The sequence below is a fragment of the Pristis pectinata genome, chromosome 1 (assembly GCF_009764475.1).
Source record: "Pristis pectinata isolate sPriPec2 chromosome 1, sPriPec2.1.pri, whole genome shotgun sequence".
NCBI classification, from domain to species: Eukaryota; Metazoa; Chordata; class Chondrichthyes; order Rhinopristiformes; family Pristidae; genus Pristis; species Pristis pectinata.
In genome coordinates, this window is record NC_067405.1 from 67,329,980 (window position 1) to 67,348,976 (window position 18,997).

Genomic DNA, 18,997 nt, shown 5'->3' on the forward strand with positions numbered 1-18,997 from the left:
TGGATGGAGGGGAACTGACACCAGATCTCTTTGCAAGGCTGAATGGTTAGTTTGTTACTTTCAGTCTGTCTATTCCTTGATTGTCCCAAAGCAGTAGTGAACACCAGAGAAGAACTAAAACATTATTTAGTATATTATCTTCAATTAAATTCCTGGGTTCTGCATCTTTCTGAACTTCAAAATGATCAGCTTCCATCAGTCCATACTCTTACAGTTAAGGGAGTATGCAGAGAAATTATCTCTCCGAGAAAGAGTCAAAGGCTTGGGCAAGCCAGTTGTGGATAAGAAGGGTAGTAAGGGCAAGTTTATTCAATAATGGAATAAGTTGCAATAATTAAAAGGATTTCTGTTGAGGGAATAGGGGTGAGAGAATGAGGGTAGGGATGATGTTGAAGTGGGTGATGTGCTGAAGAGTTCATGAGAATGTATGATCTGTGAGATACAAACATGACTGTTTCCACCCAGAGCTCAGCACCATCCTTAATTTTCCTTCTGCAGGCTTTAAAACAATTTTCTAATTGGCACCTTTATAATTTACTTGCACTTGTGGATGCTAAAACATTTGGCTTGGTTGTGCTTTCTCTCTGGTGTAATCTCTATGACCCTTTTCTTTCCCAGTTGCTCTGAGTCAGTTCCAAACCAATCCCATTTCCTTGTATCAATTCCAAACATCTCACTTCCTCTCTTGTATGGGCAATGATGATAAGGCTGCATTTATTTCCAAGGCTAGTTGCCCTAAGAAGATGGTGAATGGGTCTTTTCCATGTGTTGAGGGACTTCTCACAATGCTGGCAAGTAGAGAGTTCTTGTATTTTGACCCAGTAACAATAGAGAAACAGAGTCAACAACAAGGTCAAAATAGTTTGTGATGTGGAGGGGACTTGAAGGTGATTGTGTTTGTAGTTCATTAGTCGTCTTGTCCTGCTTGGTGGTGAAGGTTGTAGAGGAAGGAAATGTTGTTGATGTAGACTTCCACTGAGTATCCTGTATGTAGAAAGCACCCACCCTGCCTTTCCATGGGCACTGATGAGATGCCTCCTCACTGTGCACTCTTTTGGTTGAGTAATATGGTAATAGTATTTTTTAAGCATAGTTCTCGATGCTTCACAGCCCAATGATCAGTGTTTTTATTGTCTTGCATAGGGAGCTCTTCAGTAAAAATCTTCAGACCCTCCAGCGATTGTCAGAAGTGACGGATGAGAATGTCGCAGCTGCTGACCTCTTGCACATTCTCTTCTACATACCTATCAGGCACTTGCATGAATATGCCCGTATGCTGCTAAAACTTGCAACTTGTTTTGAAGTGGTAAGTGAAAGCTCACAGTTGCCATGTCCCTCTGTGTTTCTTGTTTCATGTCTTGCTCCTTCATATGGCCTGATTCACTGATGAGTCATATGGTCAAAGCAAAGCTTTCTCCAAGCTTGAAATCAGAGTCTGATGACATCAGCTGACCTTGAACAAAGCCTTCATTATAATTTGTGCAGACAACACCGTAATGGAGAGCAATAAGTTGGTGATGGAGAGAAACCCAATTCTGGATTTGAACCAGTAGATCATGGATGTCACTACGGTATTTTGGGGTAATGTGGTCAAGCCAGTTAGCCAAATGCAGTTTTGGAGGCCTTTGTGAAAGTTGAAGTGTTCCAAAGATTCAGTTTTCATGTAAGGTATCCATAAGCCTTGGTCACCTGAAACTGATGCATCGGTTGGAGAATGTGGTAGTGTGGTGATCAAAGGTCAAGCAGCCACAGTTCTGGGTCACTGAACCATGATCAACTCCAACCATGCCAATGGGGACATTTCAGTTGTGTTGCATAAATAACAACATTTGGGAATAAAAGTTGGTAGTAATGGTGACCAGAATATTACCAGATAACAATTGTGCAACCTTGCTATGTCAGGGTTTCAGAGGTAACCAGCATATGATCATGTCATTTTGGATATAACTTGTGTAAATATTAGTTTCATTTAGAACCTGGATATTAAAGTTGCCCCATGCCACCCACAGGTTGCACTGTATTTTAAAAGACCTCCATTCCTTTATCAAAGGAAATCTACTGTCTTGTCTTGTCTTGCAAATGTGACCCCAGTCCATCAACAATAGGGTTGACACTTCATTGCCCTCTGAAATGGTCTAATTAAAGGTCTAATGGGGGGGGGGGGGGAAATAAGCAATAAATGCTGACCTTGCCAATAATGTGCACATCCCAAATGACTTAAATCATTGTACTGAGGCATGATGTAGAGGGTAGAAAACTGTTGTGCATCTCCTGGGTTTGAAAGATGAGCCTCTTCCTTTTTGCAAACACTTCATTACACTGCTGAAATGTGTTTGGGCTGCAAAGGCACCTGGTGTGAATCAGCCTGACAGAATTTTTGGTGGCTGTGGTATACTATTTGATCAGCTTTGCCAGGGATGGAGGAGAGGTGAAGCAGATCTGAATAGGATAACTCAATCCTGTTTTGTAAACTGTGGCAGGCCTCCAAGGAATACCACAAATTGCAGGAAGTCAGTTGCCAGTGTGAAGCTCTTGGTCTACACTTGAAGAAGAAACAGAAGGAGGCAGAATATACATACAGCTTTTGGAAGACATTTCCAGGGAAAATGACGGTATGCATAACACTAAGGGTGACTATTATGTTTACTGTCTTTGGATTACAAGCTTTTGTCCTTGTACAATGCACAATGCCATGTCTTGGGTGCTACTTAATTAATCCTTTTGTTGGAGGATGAACCTTGACATACCTGCAACTTTTTATTTGTGGCTTTTTCTGCTGGCACCCCTGCCTTTTGTGCTGGCCCCTTCTAATTTTCTATGTGTGTGAAAGAGCACATGTCGCATGTTCTCATGCTTGCTCTCCTATTGAAACTCCAATGGAAGCTCTGTCAGAGCAGTGTTTGTAGGTTTCCAATCAAAGCTGTCCTGAACTTCATACGTTATGACTTATCAGATCTGAATTACTTGATTGTCTGGTCTGTAGCACATAGCAGAAGTCTAGTGTATAGTGTGCGTTATCTCTTTATATTGGGCATTTATACCTGGTGACATTAAAGGTTAGCTTGTCAAACTAACAATGGCACTTGCAATGGGAGCACTGTTTGCCATGCTGTAAAATGGCTATTTTCTGCATGCCTTTTTAATGATGCTGTTCATAGGAGACAGCAAGCCAACAGTATTGGCTTAGTACATACTACCCCATGAAATAACATGTAGCAATGGATGGCAGTGACTCATCAGTGCTTCTACTCAATATAAATTGAAGCCAGAGTGTAAAGGCCTTAAAAGTGGCAGATACTGTTTGTGTGAAGCATGTTTCCTTGCTCAGCAGTGGAAGGGTTAATATGGGTTTAACTTTTTTTAGGGTTTTCTGACAAGACATATTCCTACCCTGAGTGTAAGTATGCATTTCTTGTGCGGCTTAAAGTGGGGCGTGTGCTTAATGAGAATGCAGCACCCCTTGCTCTAGATTTAGTTTCCCGTGCAAGTGGTTCCATAGAAGTGACCCTTCCCTTGCTGACTGTTACCAGATAAGTTAAGTTGCATTCCATTCCTGCTCCTTTAACATCCTTTGTTTGGTAACTTAGTGCTTTATAGTGTGTTCTGAAGTTGTCTATCGTTGCTGTGGTTTAATTCACTAAACAGTCTTTGCCTATGAAACAGCTTTTGAAATAAGAATTCTTTGCTCTGTAACCATTTTATTTTCCCACAGAATAAAACTTGTGTCATAGCAAACAGTTGTGGCTTTAAAGGGAACTTTTTTCTGGACTTGACTCAGCCCCAGTCATGATGGTTGAGAAGTGAATCTGTCTACCATATCTTCTTTTGTACAGTTAAATCCTCAGTGAAACTGCATCACCCTCTCAAAGAAAAAGCTAGGCTCTGAAAACTGCTCACTAACTAACAATGAGATTCCTACTCTATTGATGGGGAAGGTGGTGCTTGTATAAAAGAGCCACTGGGATATTGATGGTGGGGTTGGGTTGAGGTGGGTGGGGTGGAAAATGGTGCAGGAAGCTTGATTTAACCTGTAGGCAGCTTATAATGGGACGTTGACACTGCAGGAAAAATATCTGATGTGCTGGCCTCAATAGTAAATGAACAGGAGGTCTGAGGTCTGAGATCTGGGGTCTGGCCTAGGCCACACTGGTGCAGAAATGAGTAAACATTCCAAGATCACATTCGAATGGCAAGCATGCTGCCCCAGGGCGAGGAGCCTAGGATTAGTTTTGCTTATTCGACAGCAACTGTACATGTTAGTATTTTGGAGTCTAAAGTTGGAAATGCTGGAAAGATACAATACGTTGCCAGCCTTTGAAAGGGAGCAGATTGGTGTTTTTGGCTCAGAACTGGGCACAAAGGAGGAATTGAGGCCTAGGGCAGATCAGCCATGATATTGAAAGGCAGGGCAAGCTTGTGGGGTGGGGAGAGGGAGTGGGTGTTGTTGGCCTCCTGCTATTGTTTTGTGTTCTGTCAGCATGTCAATAATAAGCAGTTGGTCAGAGGTGGGTTGGGACTAATTAGGGGCAAAGATAATATATGCCTGGAGACCAAGAATGGGCTGGAATACTTAAAAGGCAAGGATAGGGACTGTCCCTAAATAGTTAACTAGCAAAATGTCACGATGAAAAGCGGGACAGACTGGCACAGTGATTATCGCTGCTGCCTTGGTTCTAGAGACCCAGGATCAACCCTGATCTCTGGTGCTGTCAGTGTGGTGTCTGCACATTCTCCCTATAATTGCTTGGGTTTCCTCCAGGTGCTCCAGTCTCCTCTCATGTGCTAAAGTTGTGGAGCTTGGTGTAAATTTCGCCTAGTGTAGGTGGGTGGCAGGAGAATTGGAGTGATGGGGAATATGAGAAGAAAAATTGGATTAGCCTATATGGGTTCTTGATGGTCAAAGCAGACACGGTGGGGCAAAGGGCCTGTTTCCAGGCTGTATGACTGACTTAATTTATTATTGGTGTTTACCAAGAGAATGCTGATGAAAATATCAGTCATTGTGGATGTAATGAATCATGTGAAAATTGATAGCCAGCCTTTCCAATACATCCTACCTATGTTTGGAGTGGATAAGTTGCCTGGTTTGCATTTCTTGCATCCAAATAGTGGCAGAAGACTGGAGGGTAGCTAATGTTTCCATATTCAAGAAGGGCAACAGGGATAAGCCAGGAACCTACAGGCTGGTGAGTCTTATGTCAGTAGTAGGGAAACTTTGGGGGTGGGGTGGGGTGTGAAATAATGATCACTTGGAAAGGCAGGGACTGATGGTATACATGAACTTTAGCAAGGCTTTTGGCAAGGTCCTGCACAGTGGGCTGATCCAGAAAGTTGGTGCACATGAGATCCAAGGTGTTTAAGCAAAGTGGATCCAAAGTTGGCTTGGTGATAGGAGGCAGGATAGTGATGAAGGCAAGTTTTTCCACAGAGGGTGGTGGGTATGTGGAACAAGCTGCCAGAGAAGGTGGTTGAGGCAGGTATAATCACAGCATTTAAAAAGCATTTAGACAGGAATAGAGAGATGTGGGCCAAAAGCAGGAAGATGGGATTAATGTAAAAGGGCATCCCAGTCTCATGGATGAGTCCGGCCAAAGAGCCTGTTTCCATGCTGTACAACTATGGCTTTAACTGCTAAATGAAATGGATTGGAATTGATGGAAGGGGTTTCTATCTTCCTATTTCCCCTCAACATGAGGGGAGTGCCAGAGCATTAGAGATGCTGATTGAACACTGGGTAGAATTTTAACAATAATTGTGGAGGGGAATAAAAATTGACAGTCCCTTGGAGAGATGTGAGTTAAGAGCCAGCAGATTTGTAAACGCTGATCATGTTTGACTAACCTAATTCAATTTTTTGATCAAGTAACAGAAGATTAATGATGGGATTGCAATGGATGTCATGTATGCATTTTTAAGAAAGTGTTTGACAAAGTATTACATTAACTGCTTAACAAAATTGAGGCTTGTGGAATAGGTCGATTGGTGTCAAAGGATTAAAAAATTGGCTTAAGGATGGAAAACATAAAATGGCAGAGTTCTAGTTCTAAAGAATGTAGGAACAGGGATTTTGGGGTTAATATGCATAGTTGAAGATAACAGGACGTTGTGACAGAGGTGATCAAAATGCATGGGTTTCATGGGGGATTGAGTACAGAAGCAGAGATTTAAAGCTTAATGAGAGCCTTGTATAAAGCTGGAAGACTGCTCTCAGTTCTGGTAGGAAGTATGTAAAAATCATTGAGAGGGTGTAGTGGAGGTCTACCCAGAATACCTTTTAGCTACAAGGTTAGGTGGGAGAAACTGGGGTGGTTCTCCTTGGATCAAAAATAGTTGGGGGGAAAATAAATGTAGGGCTATGGGGACAGAGTGAGGGAATGGAACTGATTTGGATTAATTCAGAGGTTGTATGGACTTGATGGGCTAGATAGTTGTTTCCTGTGCATTTTAGTTTACTTATGCTAGTTCCCCTCATTAATCTAAGAGGTCATTAAAAATGTTGCCATTCTTCTTTGCTTGTTGACCTATATTGGTTTCCAGATGACCAACATCTTGATTGAGGAAAAAATTCTTATCCTTGTTTTGTGAATCTCTCCAATGACCTAACTCATGTCAATCTCTGTAATCTCCTCTAGCTCATAGCTTGCAAAACTCTGCACTTCTAGTCTTTTGATTAACCTCAAATTTTAAATTCCATTATTGCCTTCACCTATCTAAACCTCTGGAGATGCTCCCAAAATATGTTTCTATTGCACCCTTTCCTCCTTTTTAAGACATTCCTTAATACCTACTTATTTAGCCATGCTTTGTGTGGTCTGCCTTAATATTTCCTTCTGGTATGGTAATGCTCTTGGAATATTTTGTGTCTGATAAATACACTTGTATTCACTTTTACATTGATGTGTTTCTTGGGGTGGGCTTGTTGGAAGGTTAAGTGAATTCTGCATGGTCTAATGCTGTCCCAGTTATTTGAGGATGAAAAGTAGTCTCTTGGCCATTCACCAGTTCCTGTAGTCCAATCTTGACATGAGAGAATTTTAAAACTTGCCTAGTTCTTGAATGCCAGCCTGTGCATTTCAAGGATTCATAAATTCCAGTCAGAAACATCATCTAATTCTCCAGTGAGCAGACTTTCATACCTTCCTATCTCATTTTGAGTAACATTCTGCCACAATTAGTTTCTAATAGGGGCAACAGGATTAATGAGAAAATATCTATAACTCCCACAGGCATCAAAATCTTCAGCTGCACCTCTTTTCATTCCCCCCCCCACTCCCCCCAAACCCTGCTGTTGACTTTCTGAGCAGAGGTGGTGAGTTCCCAAGGTACCCTAACCCAATCTGTCATCACCACACCAATAACTTACTTTTAAATGGAGGGTTTAATAAAACAAAACGTCCTCCATTTTAATGCCTTTTCTTTTCTTTTGACTACTTTTCTTGTTTCTTTCAATAATTATTCCAACCCTTAATTATTGTGATTTCTTTCCCAGATATTATCTCAGTAAACCCACCTCATTTCTCAGAACTAGAACAAACACTGATACACTTTCTCAATGGATTGGAAATGTGTTGGTGTAGGAAACTTCAGAAATTCCCCTTTTTCCATTTTAATGCTTGGTTTTGCTCAGTCTGTATTGAGATAATTAAGTCCCTCGTTCCCACTCCATTTCTAAAATATGTTCACAGATTTGCTCCATTTTCTTCGCATCATTTAGTAGTGTTGTGTGTGTATATATGTTTCAGCAATGCAATTCCTATTTCACTTATCACTGACCAAAAATATTCTGACTTTGAACCCTTGAATACGACCTCCACCTCCTAGTTTGCCTTCCTCTCCTGAATAAATTGTATCCAGGAACATTTCCATTCCTTACCTAGAATTACATATTTAAAAAGTTCTGTCATTATTGACTGTCTGTAGTTGGTGTTCTATCTTCACTGCAGCCTCTTCACTATTCAGTGCCATATATTTGATTCCTAGTCAAGTCAGTTCATGTATGGCTCTGTTGTTTCTTTAATGAATATATTCTTCATCTCTCATTTTATTGATCTTTTGCTCATTTTTAATATGATTCCTTATTGCCAATTTACCAACAATCAAGTTATTTTTCCCTGATGCATTAAAATAATTTTAAACTCGTACAATCTCCTCAGCTTCCTCTGGTTCAATGCAAATATTCCTAAATATTTTCAAATCTGGCATAATTTGCTTATTCACTTTCTGGGTTCACTGCAAAGCCACAATTTACTTCCCATTCCTAATTGTCCTCTGGTGTTGGAGCCACTGCCATGAATGGCTACTGTCCTTCTGGTGAAATTATTGCCAAAGTGCCGTTGGGTAGAGAGTTCAACAGTTTTAACCCAATAACTGGGAAGGATCAGCAATTATATTTCCAAGGCAGGATACTTTGGGGGAACCTGCACATGGTGGTGTTCCAATGCTTCTACTGCCCTTGTCCTTCTTGTGGAAGAGGTTTTTTTTGGGAGGTGCTATCAGAGTAGTCTGGTCAAGTAACTGCAATGCACATTGTAGATGATGCACACTGCAGCCACTGTGTAAAAGTGATGGAATGAGTATTTAGGATGGTTGATGGGTACTACTCAAAGAAGCTACTTTGCCATGGGTGATATTGAGCCTCTTGAGAGTTGCTAGAGCCGCACAAGTCCAGGCAAGTGGAAAGTATTCCCTTGTGCTCCTGACTTGTGGCCTGTAGGTGGTGGAAAGTCCTTGGTGTCAGGAGGTGAGTCACTCACAGCAGGATATCCAGCCTCTGACCCGCTCTTATAGCTATGGTATTCATGTAGTTAGTCCAGCTGAGTTTCTTTGCCAGAGGTGACATGCCAGGGTGTTAAAAGTGAGAGACTTGGCAATGGATGAATCTCTCATTGGTTTCACATTTTTTTTTATTGTCAGCCAATAATGCAGTTCAGTCAAACTCCAATAATCCAGCAGGCCTGGGACTTTGATGCTGGACTTGCAGATGTTCTGGACCATTGAATATTATTTCTATTAATACACCAAGAAACTTTTAATTCTCTTGTCTTTAGAGGTTATAGTAAACTTTCTAGTGAACCAGCCAAGTTGAACAGGAGCAAGTGAACCAGGGCCCCAGTGTGTGGGAAAGGAGAATGGCAAACATCATCTGGTGAGCCATATGCCAAACCATTGAGAGTTCCAAAAATTGGAGCTTTCCTGTCTACTTTATTTAGACTTTGGCCTAATCATTGCCTTGTGCAAGTTTATCATTTACCTTGTATTCTTTTCCCTTGCTGATCTTTTTATAGCTGTGTCCTCTTTTTTTTTTAGCTTTCAGAGAATTGTGTTCGGACTCCTGGACAATTCTGCTCTTGGCACCTGATTTTCTGTTCCACACCTGGTTTGGGTTGGGAGAAAGGTTTTCTGTTTATAATCTTATTCAAGGGCAGTTACTGATAGGTCTTTTCTCATGTGGTTGTTATTTAGGGATAGGGTGAAGTGAAATGCCATCTTGGTGAATAAGTGCTGCTTGGATGTGGGCAGGCAAAATGGTCCTTCAGGTGAAATGTTAGGTTTAGTAAATCATTCTTGAGTGTCAGAGCAAGAACAATGATAAATTTTTAATAAGCAGTGTTAAGTCCATTGTAGTAAAAAAAAATACAAAAAAACAGCAAGATGCTGGAAATCGGAAATAAAAACAGAAAATGCCAGAAACACTCTGCCATTCGGGCAGATATCAGTGGGAAGACAAATGGTTAACTTTTCAGGACTGCAACCTTTCAATATAACATACCACTGTATTGGTTTGACTACTATTGTTCACCCTATTACAGAAAGAGCATTAAAACAATGATAGCCAGATGCCTTGGACAAAACATCAAGCTGATAGTGTATTCCCAGTTCATCACATGTTAGTGAGAGGAGTCATTAGTCTATTTTTGCTCTCAACTATACTGAGGTTGCTGCTGATATGAATACACTTCACTTTAATGTCAATTTGTTCTTTTTCTGCCAAGGATTCCCTGAGGAAACCAGAACGTCGCCTCATATGTGAGAGCAGTAACCGGGGCTTGACGCTGCAACATGCTGGGAGATTCTCCATCAACTGGTTTATCCTCTTCAATGATGCACTTGTCCATGCTCAGGTCAGTAAAGGGAGCAAGTTACAGTAGCTTCTCATTCAAGCTGTGAATGCCAGCCAGATTGATCATTCACTGGAGGAAAGGTGTCCCCATTCACTTCATCATTTATCTGTGTGTGGAGAAGACGACATGGTCATTCTGAACTTGGAATATTTTTGTGCTTCTCATTTTCTATTCCAACATAGGATGGAGCCATTCAGCCTATTGAGTCTTTGTTGGTACTTGGAGCTGGAGTACAGTTTACTTGTGTGTAACACTTCTTTGAAGAAGGATAATAACTTTCTATCTCTTCAATTTACTACCCAGAATATTGATTTATGTTTGTTTCCTGAACTGCCATACTTGCAGGTGTTTATAGGTTAGACATGGCTATTCCCTTTTGTGCATTGCTGCTGACCATCCCGTAAGTGGTTGCAACAACTTGTAGCCATAATACCCAAGTATCTAATCGTGTGTCCCAGAATCAGAACCGGACATCATCAAGTATGAGATGATTCACCTTGGATCCAAGAAAAATGTGTCAAAATGTTTTCTAAATGTAGGACTGGAAATATTGGTTGCCTGAGCACAAAATTCATAAAGGGCTAAACTAAGTATAATGCCCATCCTAATCACCAGTGGGCTTAATGTAAGGGAATGAGTTCTATACGTCCAGGCTCCATCAAGGAAACTGTGGCTAATTTCAGACTTCAAAGCTTGGGAAAGATGTATTGGCCTTTGGGAGTGGGTGGTTTGGAGAAGGGTTTCTAACAGATGTTTACAGGAATGATATCAAAACTTGTAGGGTTAAACCTGCATAAACTTAGTTGTTAATTCCAAGGGTGGTAGATTTGGAATTTGCCCAAATGGTTGTGGTTGCTGGTTGCAGTAATGAGGTTTTTGTGCCTGTATGTTGAGGGATTTGGAGTGATGTCTGAAAATGGTGGTCAGATTAGCCATGGTGTAACTGAACAGTGAAACAAGCTTGAGAGGCTGAACAGGTGACTCCAGTCAATTAACCTCTGTTCCTATGTTCTATTTGCTACAATTACATCACTGATCATGTTTCTCCAGTCTTGCAATTAACCTCTCTTCAGAGAGGTGGCATCAGCTGTGAGTTTGGAGTATCTTTGTTTGAACTATAAGTGAACATAGCAATTGTTGGTCTTTTCACAAATTCAATTAACTTCAAGCCTCTGTGTTGATAATAAAACTAAGTTATAACCTTTGTTCAGTCTTTGATATCAAGTTAACTTTAATGACATCCGGTTCACTATTCTGGTTTTGACTGAGACTACACACAAAGTGAATAAGTTCTCCACACTGGGCCAGATTCCCTTGCATCAGCTGACTTCATTTATTCCTTTATCGCAGGAGGTAGGAATATTACCTAAATTTTTAAGGATTTCCCTGTCAATCAATAGGCCTACAAATGCAATTGGCCTCTTATAAGCCCTCCCACCTCACACCCTTTTCAATCAACGTATATAATATAAAGTAAGCTAGGTAGTGGATGTAACTGAATTGTCCTTAAGAGGTCAGTAACCATAAAATGTTTAAGTAATTGGCAGCATGAAAGAATGAAAATGGAAGAGTTGATTGGTTTTTTGCATGCAAAGTTTGGAGAAAGTCTGGAACTTGAGGGTTGAAGGTTTAATAGGTGGAAATAATCAGAAGATTTAAAAAGTGCTGCAGGTCTAGGACCAAGAACAAAGAAGTGTGGTTAGTCTAAATAGATCTTTTTTAGTTGTCCTACACATGGTTGGTTAAATGGTTTCTTTTGCCTTAAATTTCTGACACTGATGGAATTTCAAATCTAGCTTTAGTTCACTGTTTCTTGCCAGCTTGGTTTAAAGTGGTCCTTCCACAATGGGTCTATATGGCTTCATTACACATTTTCCCCATTTCCCTGTTGGCTGCATCTGTGAGAAATCCTTCAGTTCCTTCTTGCAGAACAATCATCAAAGTAGCCTCCAAAGCCATTTATTCAAGGTATTTTGTTGCTAACGCTTAATGATCAATTTTGTTGAAAGTGGTCAAGTATTAGTTCAATTTTTTTGATGTGACTGCTGGGTCAGTGACGAATTGGTACCAGCTGGGTAATGCAAACTGAAGAATGTTTCCCACAATGTCTTCACCACAACAGAAGGACTACTGTTTTGCTGATGTTTGCCACGAAATGTTCCTGTTTTCCATCATTCTGGTTGAGCCTTGTACTTCAACTGTTCTTGGTGGTTTTCACAGATTAGTTGGCGTTGACTGCCTGGGGTTGGAGCTGTTTATTTTCCATGTGCGTTTACTAATGTAAGTTTTCATTCTTTTCCCCTATTTCCTCAGTTTTCGACCCACCACATATTCCCCCTTACCACGCTTTGGATAGAATCCCAATTTGAAGAAATCAGCAACCCGTGAGTATAAAAGTAATTTGCATCCCTTGTAAGCACTTCCTTGTAATAAATGTACTGTTTTAGCAGGAGTGTTTTATTTTATTCCAACTGATTCTTTCAATGATTTATTTTTGGATTTTTCCCCCATTAATCTCTGTTCAAGCATTGTCCAAGGCTCCTTGCCATCATTTTTTCTTCAGGCCCAGTTGTCATGTAATCTTTTTGATTTGGGCATCAATTGTTTGTAGTGGGTTGGTTGATAGGTCTGAGCTGTTTGAAAACAAATTGTTTGCAGTGCTTTTATCTTTTTTGGGAAGGTATCCCTGAATTTAATGTAAACTTCCCACTTTATCCTGTTGTCATTTTTATTGATATCAATGCCAGTGAGGCTGCCTGGGCACTCCTGAGATGTAAATGTGGGCACAGTTATCCATCCTCGTGCAACAAATTGAGGAGTAAAGAAGTAGTGGAAATGGGATAAATACATGCTTAGTGGAGGGCAGTGCCTGGTTGTAGCTGCTTCCACTGAACGTTCACATTAAGGCAAAGATATTGTATTGATGTGCAAGGCAACGGTGCAGATATTAGAAAGTAGATGGGTACAGGTGATGTTGCTTAAAAATACTTTTAATGGTGTCTGTGACCTCTTGCTCTGGCTCGTTTCTCTCTAAGTAAAGCAAGTTCCTCTGGACCCCCCCCCCCCACCCCCAGCTGCTAGCTGTTGTTTTATTTTGTGTGTTTAGGAATGCCTTGAAGATAACCTCACCTGAAGAACAGTTCATCCTCACAGCAGCATCACCTCAGGAAAAGGTAAAGTGAGCATCTCAAATTCGTCAGAGCTTCTTGGCATTGGAAAAGAGTTGTTTTGTGATGTACAATTTGGAGTTTATGGGAAGTATTTAACCAAATAGGCTTAGGCAGTCAATGGATTTTGTTAGGGAATGAGTAGACTGAGTTGGCACAAATGTGGAAAATTGGTAAGGTCATCCACTTTGGTGCACGCACCAGAAAAGCGGAGTATTTGTTAAATGGAGATAGATTGGGCAGTGTTGATGTTCAAAGGGATCTGGGCATGCTTGTACATCCATTGCTGTGAAGGCAAGCATAAGGTGCAGCAAGCATTTGGGAGGGCAAATGGTGTGTTAGCCTTTATTATGGGAGGGTTTGATTACAGGAGTGAGGATGTCCTGTACGGGGCCTTGGTGAGACCCTACCTGGACTATTGTGCACAGATTTAGTTTCTTTATCCAGGGAAGGATGTACTTTCCATGGAGGTGGTGCAGGGAAGATTCACTAGACCGGTTTCAAACCAGTTAGCTGGTTTGCTGTATGAGGAAAGAGTGAGAAGACTAGGACTTTGTCCTCCCTGAAGAACTTCAAGTTTCAATGAGATTACCTCTTGTTCTTCTAAGTACGAAAGGCTTTAACTCTGATCTTGCAAGGCTATTTTCCCCTAACTGGGGAGTTTGGGTCCAGGCGGCACAGTTTCAGAAAAAGGGATAGGCCTTTTTGCTCAGAGGTTGAATCTTTTGAAATTCTATACCACAGAGGGCTGTGGATGTTTAGGTGTGCTCATTCAAAACAGAGACCAATTAGTTTTCAAACATTAAAGGAATTGTGAGATACTGGGATAGTGCTGCAAAATGGCACTGAGGTTAAAGGTCAGCTGTGGTAATGAATGACAAACAGGCTCTTGCCACCTTGAGTTATGTTAATGTAGACTAGAAAGGTGGGTTAGGTAGTCCACGGGGGCAATGCAGCTGGTGAGTAAAGTGGTTTGCATAGGTGATGTTGCATTTGTCTAATGGTAAATTGTAAAATGTGTTTCATTGTAATCCCATTTCAGACAAAGTGGTTAAGAGCAATTAACCAAGCTGTGGATCAGGCACTGAGTGGTGTTTCAGATAACATGGCTCTTGGACTGGGTGGTGTCATGCGAGTTGAACCTCCGATTTCTCGCACTGCCAGTTACACCTTCTACAAGGACCCACGGCTGAAGGAGGCAACCTATGAAGGCCGCTGGTTGGCTGGAAAACCACATGGCAAGTTAGTATTAGCACAATACTGTAGATTTACAGTAAATGCAAAGCTCTGTATGTACATGAAGTTCAATATCTTTTCACATGCATGCACCTACTTGTGTATGCACAAATGTATGTGCATACACTGTCAATGTGGCACATGCACATACAGTATGTGTTGTGATGCAAGCATACATGGGTAAGGAAGATGTGTGTTGGCAAGCGTATTGTTTCAAGTGTCCTGAGGAACAATTTGGAAAGATTCAAACTGTTGGCTTTGAGAGAATAAACTTGGGAATGAGGAGAAGAAATTATAACTTCTATTGTGACTGAGACTTTGGCTTGATTCTCAGCTTTTCCTAACCCTGTTTTCTTAATTCCAGGGGTGTATTGCGGTGGCCTGATGGGAGATCCTATTCTGGTGATTTCAAAAATGGTTTGGAGGATGGGTGAGTATTGGAAATCTGTTGTTAAAATTTTGTGATCCCAGAATAGAGTTTACCAATCTCGTCTATCATAACAACTGCAGTACAGAAGATGAGGTGAAAAATATAAGTTGGAGCTGCCCTTGCTTCCACTTATTAGTGTGTACACCTGTGTGGATTTTGATTGGGAGCAGAATTAGTGCTTATTGATTATAAATACTGACATCTTGTCACAGCATCATCCAAGGTGATGCCAACTGTATGGGTAGTAACACGAGGAATTAGAGCCCATAAATGAAGCTTTTGTTTCAGTGCTGTACTGAAGGAGTGCGGTGCAATTGGAGTAGCAGTTCTTTGGATGAAATGTTAAACTGAAGTCCTGTCTCCCCTCTGAGGCAGATGCAGGTGATGGCAGTGTTTTGAAATTATCCCTGCAATCCTGGGTAATTTTATTGCCATTGGTAGTGCAGCTGCCTCACTGCCCACCATCTTTGCAGATTGGCAATCTTTTGTCCCCTTCCTTTTTCTGATGAAGGGTCTTCAATAACCGTTTCTCTTCCCATAGATGCAGCCTGAACTGAGTATTTCCAACACTTTTTGATTTCAGATTCTAAGCATCTGCAGTTTTTTGTTTGGCTCTTTTGTTGGGACTAAGTTGTTGATACTTGTTTGGTCATGTCCCTGAGGAATGCATGGTACAAGTGATGTTCCATGGATTGAGCCAGACTTTACCTAATCTAAGAAGTGGCACAGTTACTCTGGTAATATTGAGATTAACAATCCTGTTGTTACCAGGCAGAGGCTGGTTTAGAGAGTGCAATAGAGTGGGGCTATAAAAGTCCATAGAACAAATAAATGATGCAAAGTGGAGCCGTGTTCTCTTGACTTTGGGGATAAACTTCTTGATGTGGGTACAAAGTGCTAATGTATTTCTCTCATCAGGTATGGAGAGTTGATTGTGCCCTGCAAAGCACTCAAGAAGAATGACCACTATCAGGGCCATTGGAAAGAAGGCAAGATGCATGGCCATGGAATCTACAAGTAGGCTCAGTTCTCATTTCATCTGCTAGTTGGTTTGGCATCTGGTTTGACATCTTTGATGTTTTGGAGGATTATCTGAATTGTTTGTTGCTACAGCAAGGTGGAAGGGGTTAGGGTACTGATTGGATCTCTTGGTTGATTTAGCAAGGAATTTGGTCTGTTGATTGCTTTTGTGAGGTGTTTAAATCTTCATTGTATCCATTGGTTTAGTAATTGATTGGTTCCTTGTATGCCTTTTGGTATGGTGATTTAAATTTGTATTTCTTCCATGAGTTTTCAGTTAAGACTTCCATTATCAACTTGCAGTTAATTCAAAATTGTCAGAGGCTGTACCCCTCCTCCCAACCATTTCCACTTTAATCCCAGCAAAATGATTTCTTAGTAGTGACAAGTACCTGTACTGGCAGGCCCAAAGGCAATTGCAGTTGGCTAGGTGGCATCTCTTTGCCTGGTGGGGGACAGAGAAGTAACACCCCACCTCCATGCTTCAGGAGTTTTTTTTTGGTGCCTTCAGTTATTATAGTTAACAAATATTTAAAAAAAACTGTTAATAACTTAATTACTAATGAAATTTAAGATGGGTGTTGCATCTGTAACACAGGAACTGGTGGGAAACCACTGAGATTGGATGTGACCACATCTGCAGTAATTGGGCATAAGTAAGCCTGAGATTCAGATATTGCAAAGCATCAGATGAGCAGAGTTATCTGGATACGATGTTCTAAGAGGCAGTCACATCCATTAGACTATGTGCAGCAGCATTGGTTTGTAGAGGGATAAGTTGGTGTGATTACAAGTGAGCCAGGTGTAGGGATCCAGGGCAACTTCAGCCTTGCACTTGTCCAACAGTACAAAATTCTTACAGGCAGTATGGGTGAGAGCAGAGACTGCAGGAAGGATGAACAGCACCATGGTACCAGGGAATCATGCAAAATGTGACTAGGAATATCATAGTGATAGGGTACCATGTGGTAAAATACACTGCTGCAGATAATAACATCAATGTGTGTTTGCCAAAGGCTGTGTTGCCTGTTTGATACCAGGGTGGGAAGGGGAAGATGTAATTGTCAAGATCCATGTAGGAGCCAATGACACAGCTTGGACGAGGGAGGTTCTACTAAAAACATTTGAACAACTAGGGTCCAAATTAAGAAGGTTATAATTTCTGGATTTCTACCCAAGGTAATGGGTCAGTAAATTGATTGAATTTTTGGCTTAAAATTTGGTGTGGGAGAAATGTGTTCCAACTTGTGTGTCACCTATGCCAGGCATGGGGGGAGAAAAGAGCTATTTTGCTGGGATAGGCTTCACCTGGGTTGGGCTATAACCAGTGACTGTGTAACTGTGGCTTTAAACTAAGCACTGGGAGGGGAGGTCTGGGGAGGTAAAATTTAGAAGGTTGAAGAGGAAAGACTATGCAATAATGCAGAGTAGTGAAATGAATAATGATAACCAATGAGAGTCAGGGACAGAGCATACAAACATCAGATTATATCTTGGTCAGAACAGCAGGGGAAAAATGGTAAGAAGACAAAATTGAAGGCTCCATATCTGAGTGTATGAAGAATTTGTGACAAGATTGACAATGCAAACAGAACTAAATGGGTCAGATCTAATAGTCAAAAGAGGTGTGGATGAAAAGTTAACAAATTTGGGGTTTAAGTATTATAGAATGCTCATTTTTTTTATCAGAGCCAGACAAGCAGAGAATGGTCAGCCCTGGTAATAAAGGATGGGATGGAGCAAATGGAGAGGAAGGGACTTGGCTCAAAGTTAAGAAGTTGGAACTGGGAAAGAGCAAGGTTTGACAAACATTGTTTGGAGCCCTCAAATGTTACTAGTAGTCTAAGGCACATGTTCATAAAAAAAAATAGAGATGCATACAAGAGTAATTAAATGATTATGGGGGAAGTCTTAAATCCTACGCAAACCAAATTTGGCAATAATAAAGTGAAGAATGAATTCATGAAGTGCCTGAGATGGCTTTCTGGATCATTCTGTTGAACAAACCAGAGAGCAGGCTACTTGAGATTACAGATATGTGCAATGGGGAAAGGGTTAATTATCCAGTTGAAGGTCTTTTAGGGAAGAGGATAGACTTTTTTATTAAGTTTGCAAATGACTCTGCTCGATTCCAAAAACCTGAGTCATAAATCTAAAGGAGCTACAATGACATGAGATGTGATTTGGGAAACTTAAAATATAACAGTAGATGATCAATAGCTGACATTTAGAGAAATAATACATGTATACCTTGAGGCATGAAAATCCAGTAGGGGGGGAAAATGGTATAACAGTGACTATCAAGAAAAGTAAGACAGTTTTAGATGAAAAGAAATTGCTGAAGGGTGCAATAAGCTAGAGGTTTTGGAAAATTTCAGAATTTGGCAAAGGAGGGCTGGGAAGGTGAAATAGAAGAATAATCTAGCAAGAACATAAAATCAGACTGAAAGCTTCTATAGATAGTATAAATTAATTTGGGTCCCTTGCAGATTGAGACAGCATAAAACTATATTAGGCAATAAGGAAACAGCAGGGAAGATAAATGTTTTGCATCCGTCTTCATAGAAGATACAAAATAACTTTTGGAAACAGCAAGCCTAGGGTAAATGAGGAGCCAGAAAAATCATCTTTAGAAACAAAAATAGTATTGGAGAAATTAGTGGATTTGGAAGTCAGTTTTTAAATCCTCAAGGCTGAGTGACCTGCACCACAAGGACTGAAAAAAGGTGGCCTTGGGCAGAGTGGAAATATTGGCTATTATCTTCTAAAATTCCAGTCTAGAACAGGGAAGATGAGAAAATTGGACCAGTTAACCTTGCATCTGTAATAGGAAAATATCAGAATCTATAATTTAAGGAGTGGTAAGAGGACGTAACAGGATTGGGCAGAGTCGGCATGGATATTTATGAAAGTGAAGTCTTGTTTGACAGATTATTGGAGTTTTATTTTGAGATTGCAACTAGCAGGATAGATGGAGACAAGCCAGTGGATGTCATGTGCGGTATGTGAACTTTAAGAAAACC

The 18,997-nt window shown here is 40.8% G+C and overlaps 1 protein-coding gene across 5 annotated transcripts in view; it reads left to right on the forward strand.

Annotated features, from left to right (window-relative positions):
- Positions 1-18,997, forward strand: part of als2b (alsin Rho guanine nucleotide exchange factor ALS2 b) — a 95,379-nt gene that overhangs the window by 31,079 nt on the left and 45,303 nt on the right. For 3 of the 5 annotated variants that reach the window (XM_052016193.1, XM_052016210.1, XM_052016226.1), the window contains 9 exons: positions 1,144-1,306; positions 2,481-2,612; positions 3,365-3,397; positions 9,993-10,121; positions 12,435-12,505; positions 13,228-13,294; positions 14,331-14,530; positions 14,889-14,954; positions 15,873-15,971. In XM_052016193.1, the coding sequence (XP_051872153.1) occupies positions 1,144-1,306; positions 2,481-2,612; positions 3,365-3,397; positions 9,993-10,121; positions 12,435-12,505; positions 13,228-13,294; positions 14,331-14,530; positions 14,889-14,954; positions 15,873-15,971 (960 nt within the window). The remainder of the gene's footprint in view (positions 1-1,143; positions 1,307-2,480; positions 2,613-3,364; positions 3,398-9,992; positions 10,122-12,434; positions 12,506-13,227; positions 13,295-14,330; positions 14,531-14,888; positions 14,955-15,872; positions 15,972-18,997) is intronic. The other 2 variants (XM_052016201.1, XM_052016218.1) reach the window with 1 other exon arrangement.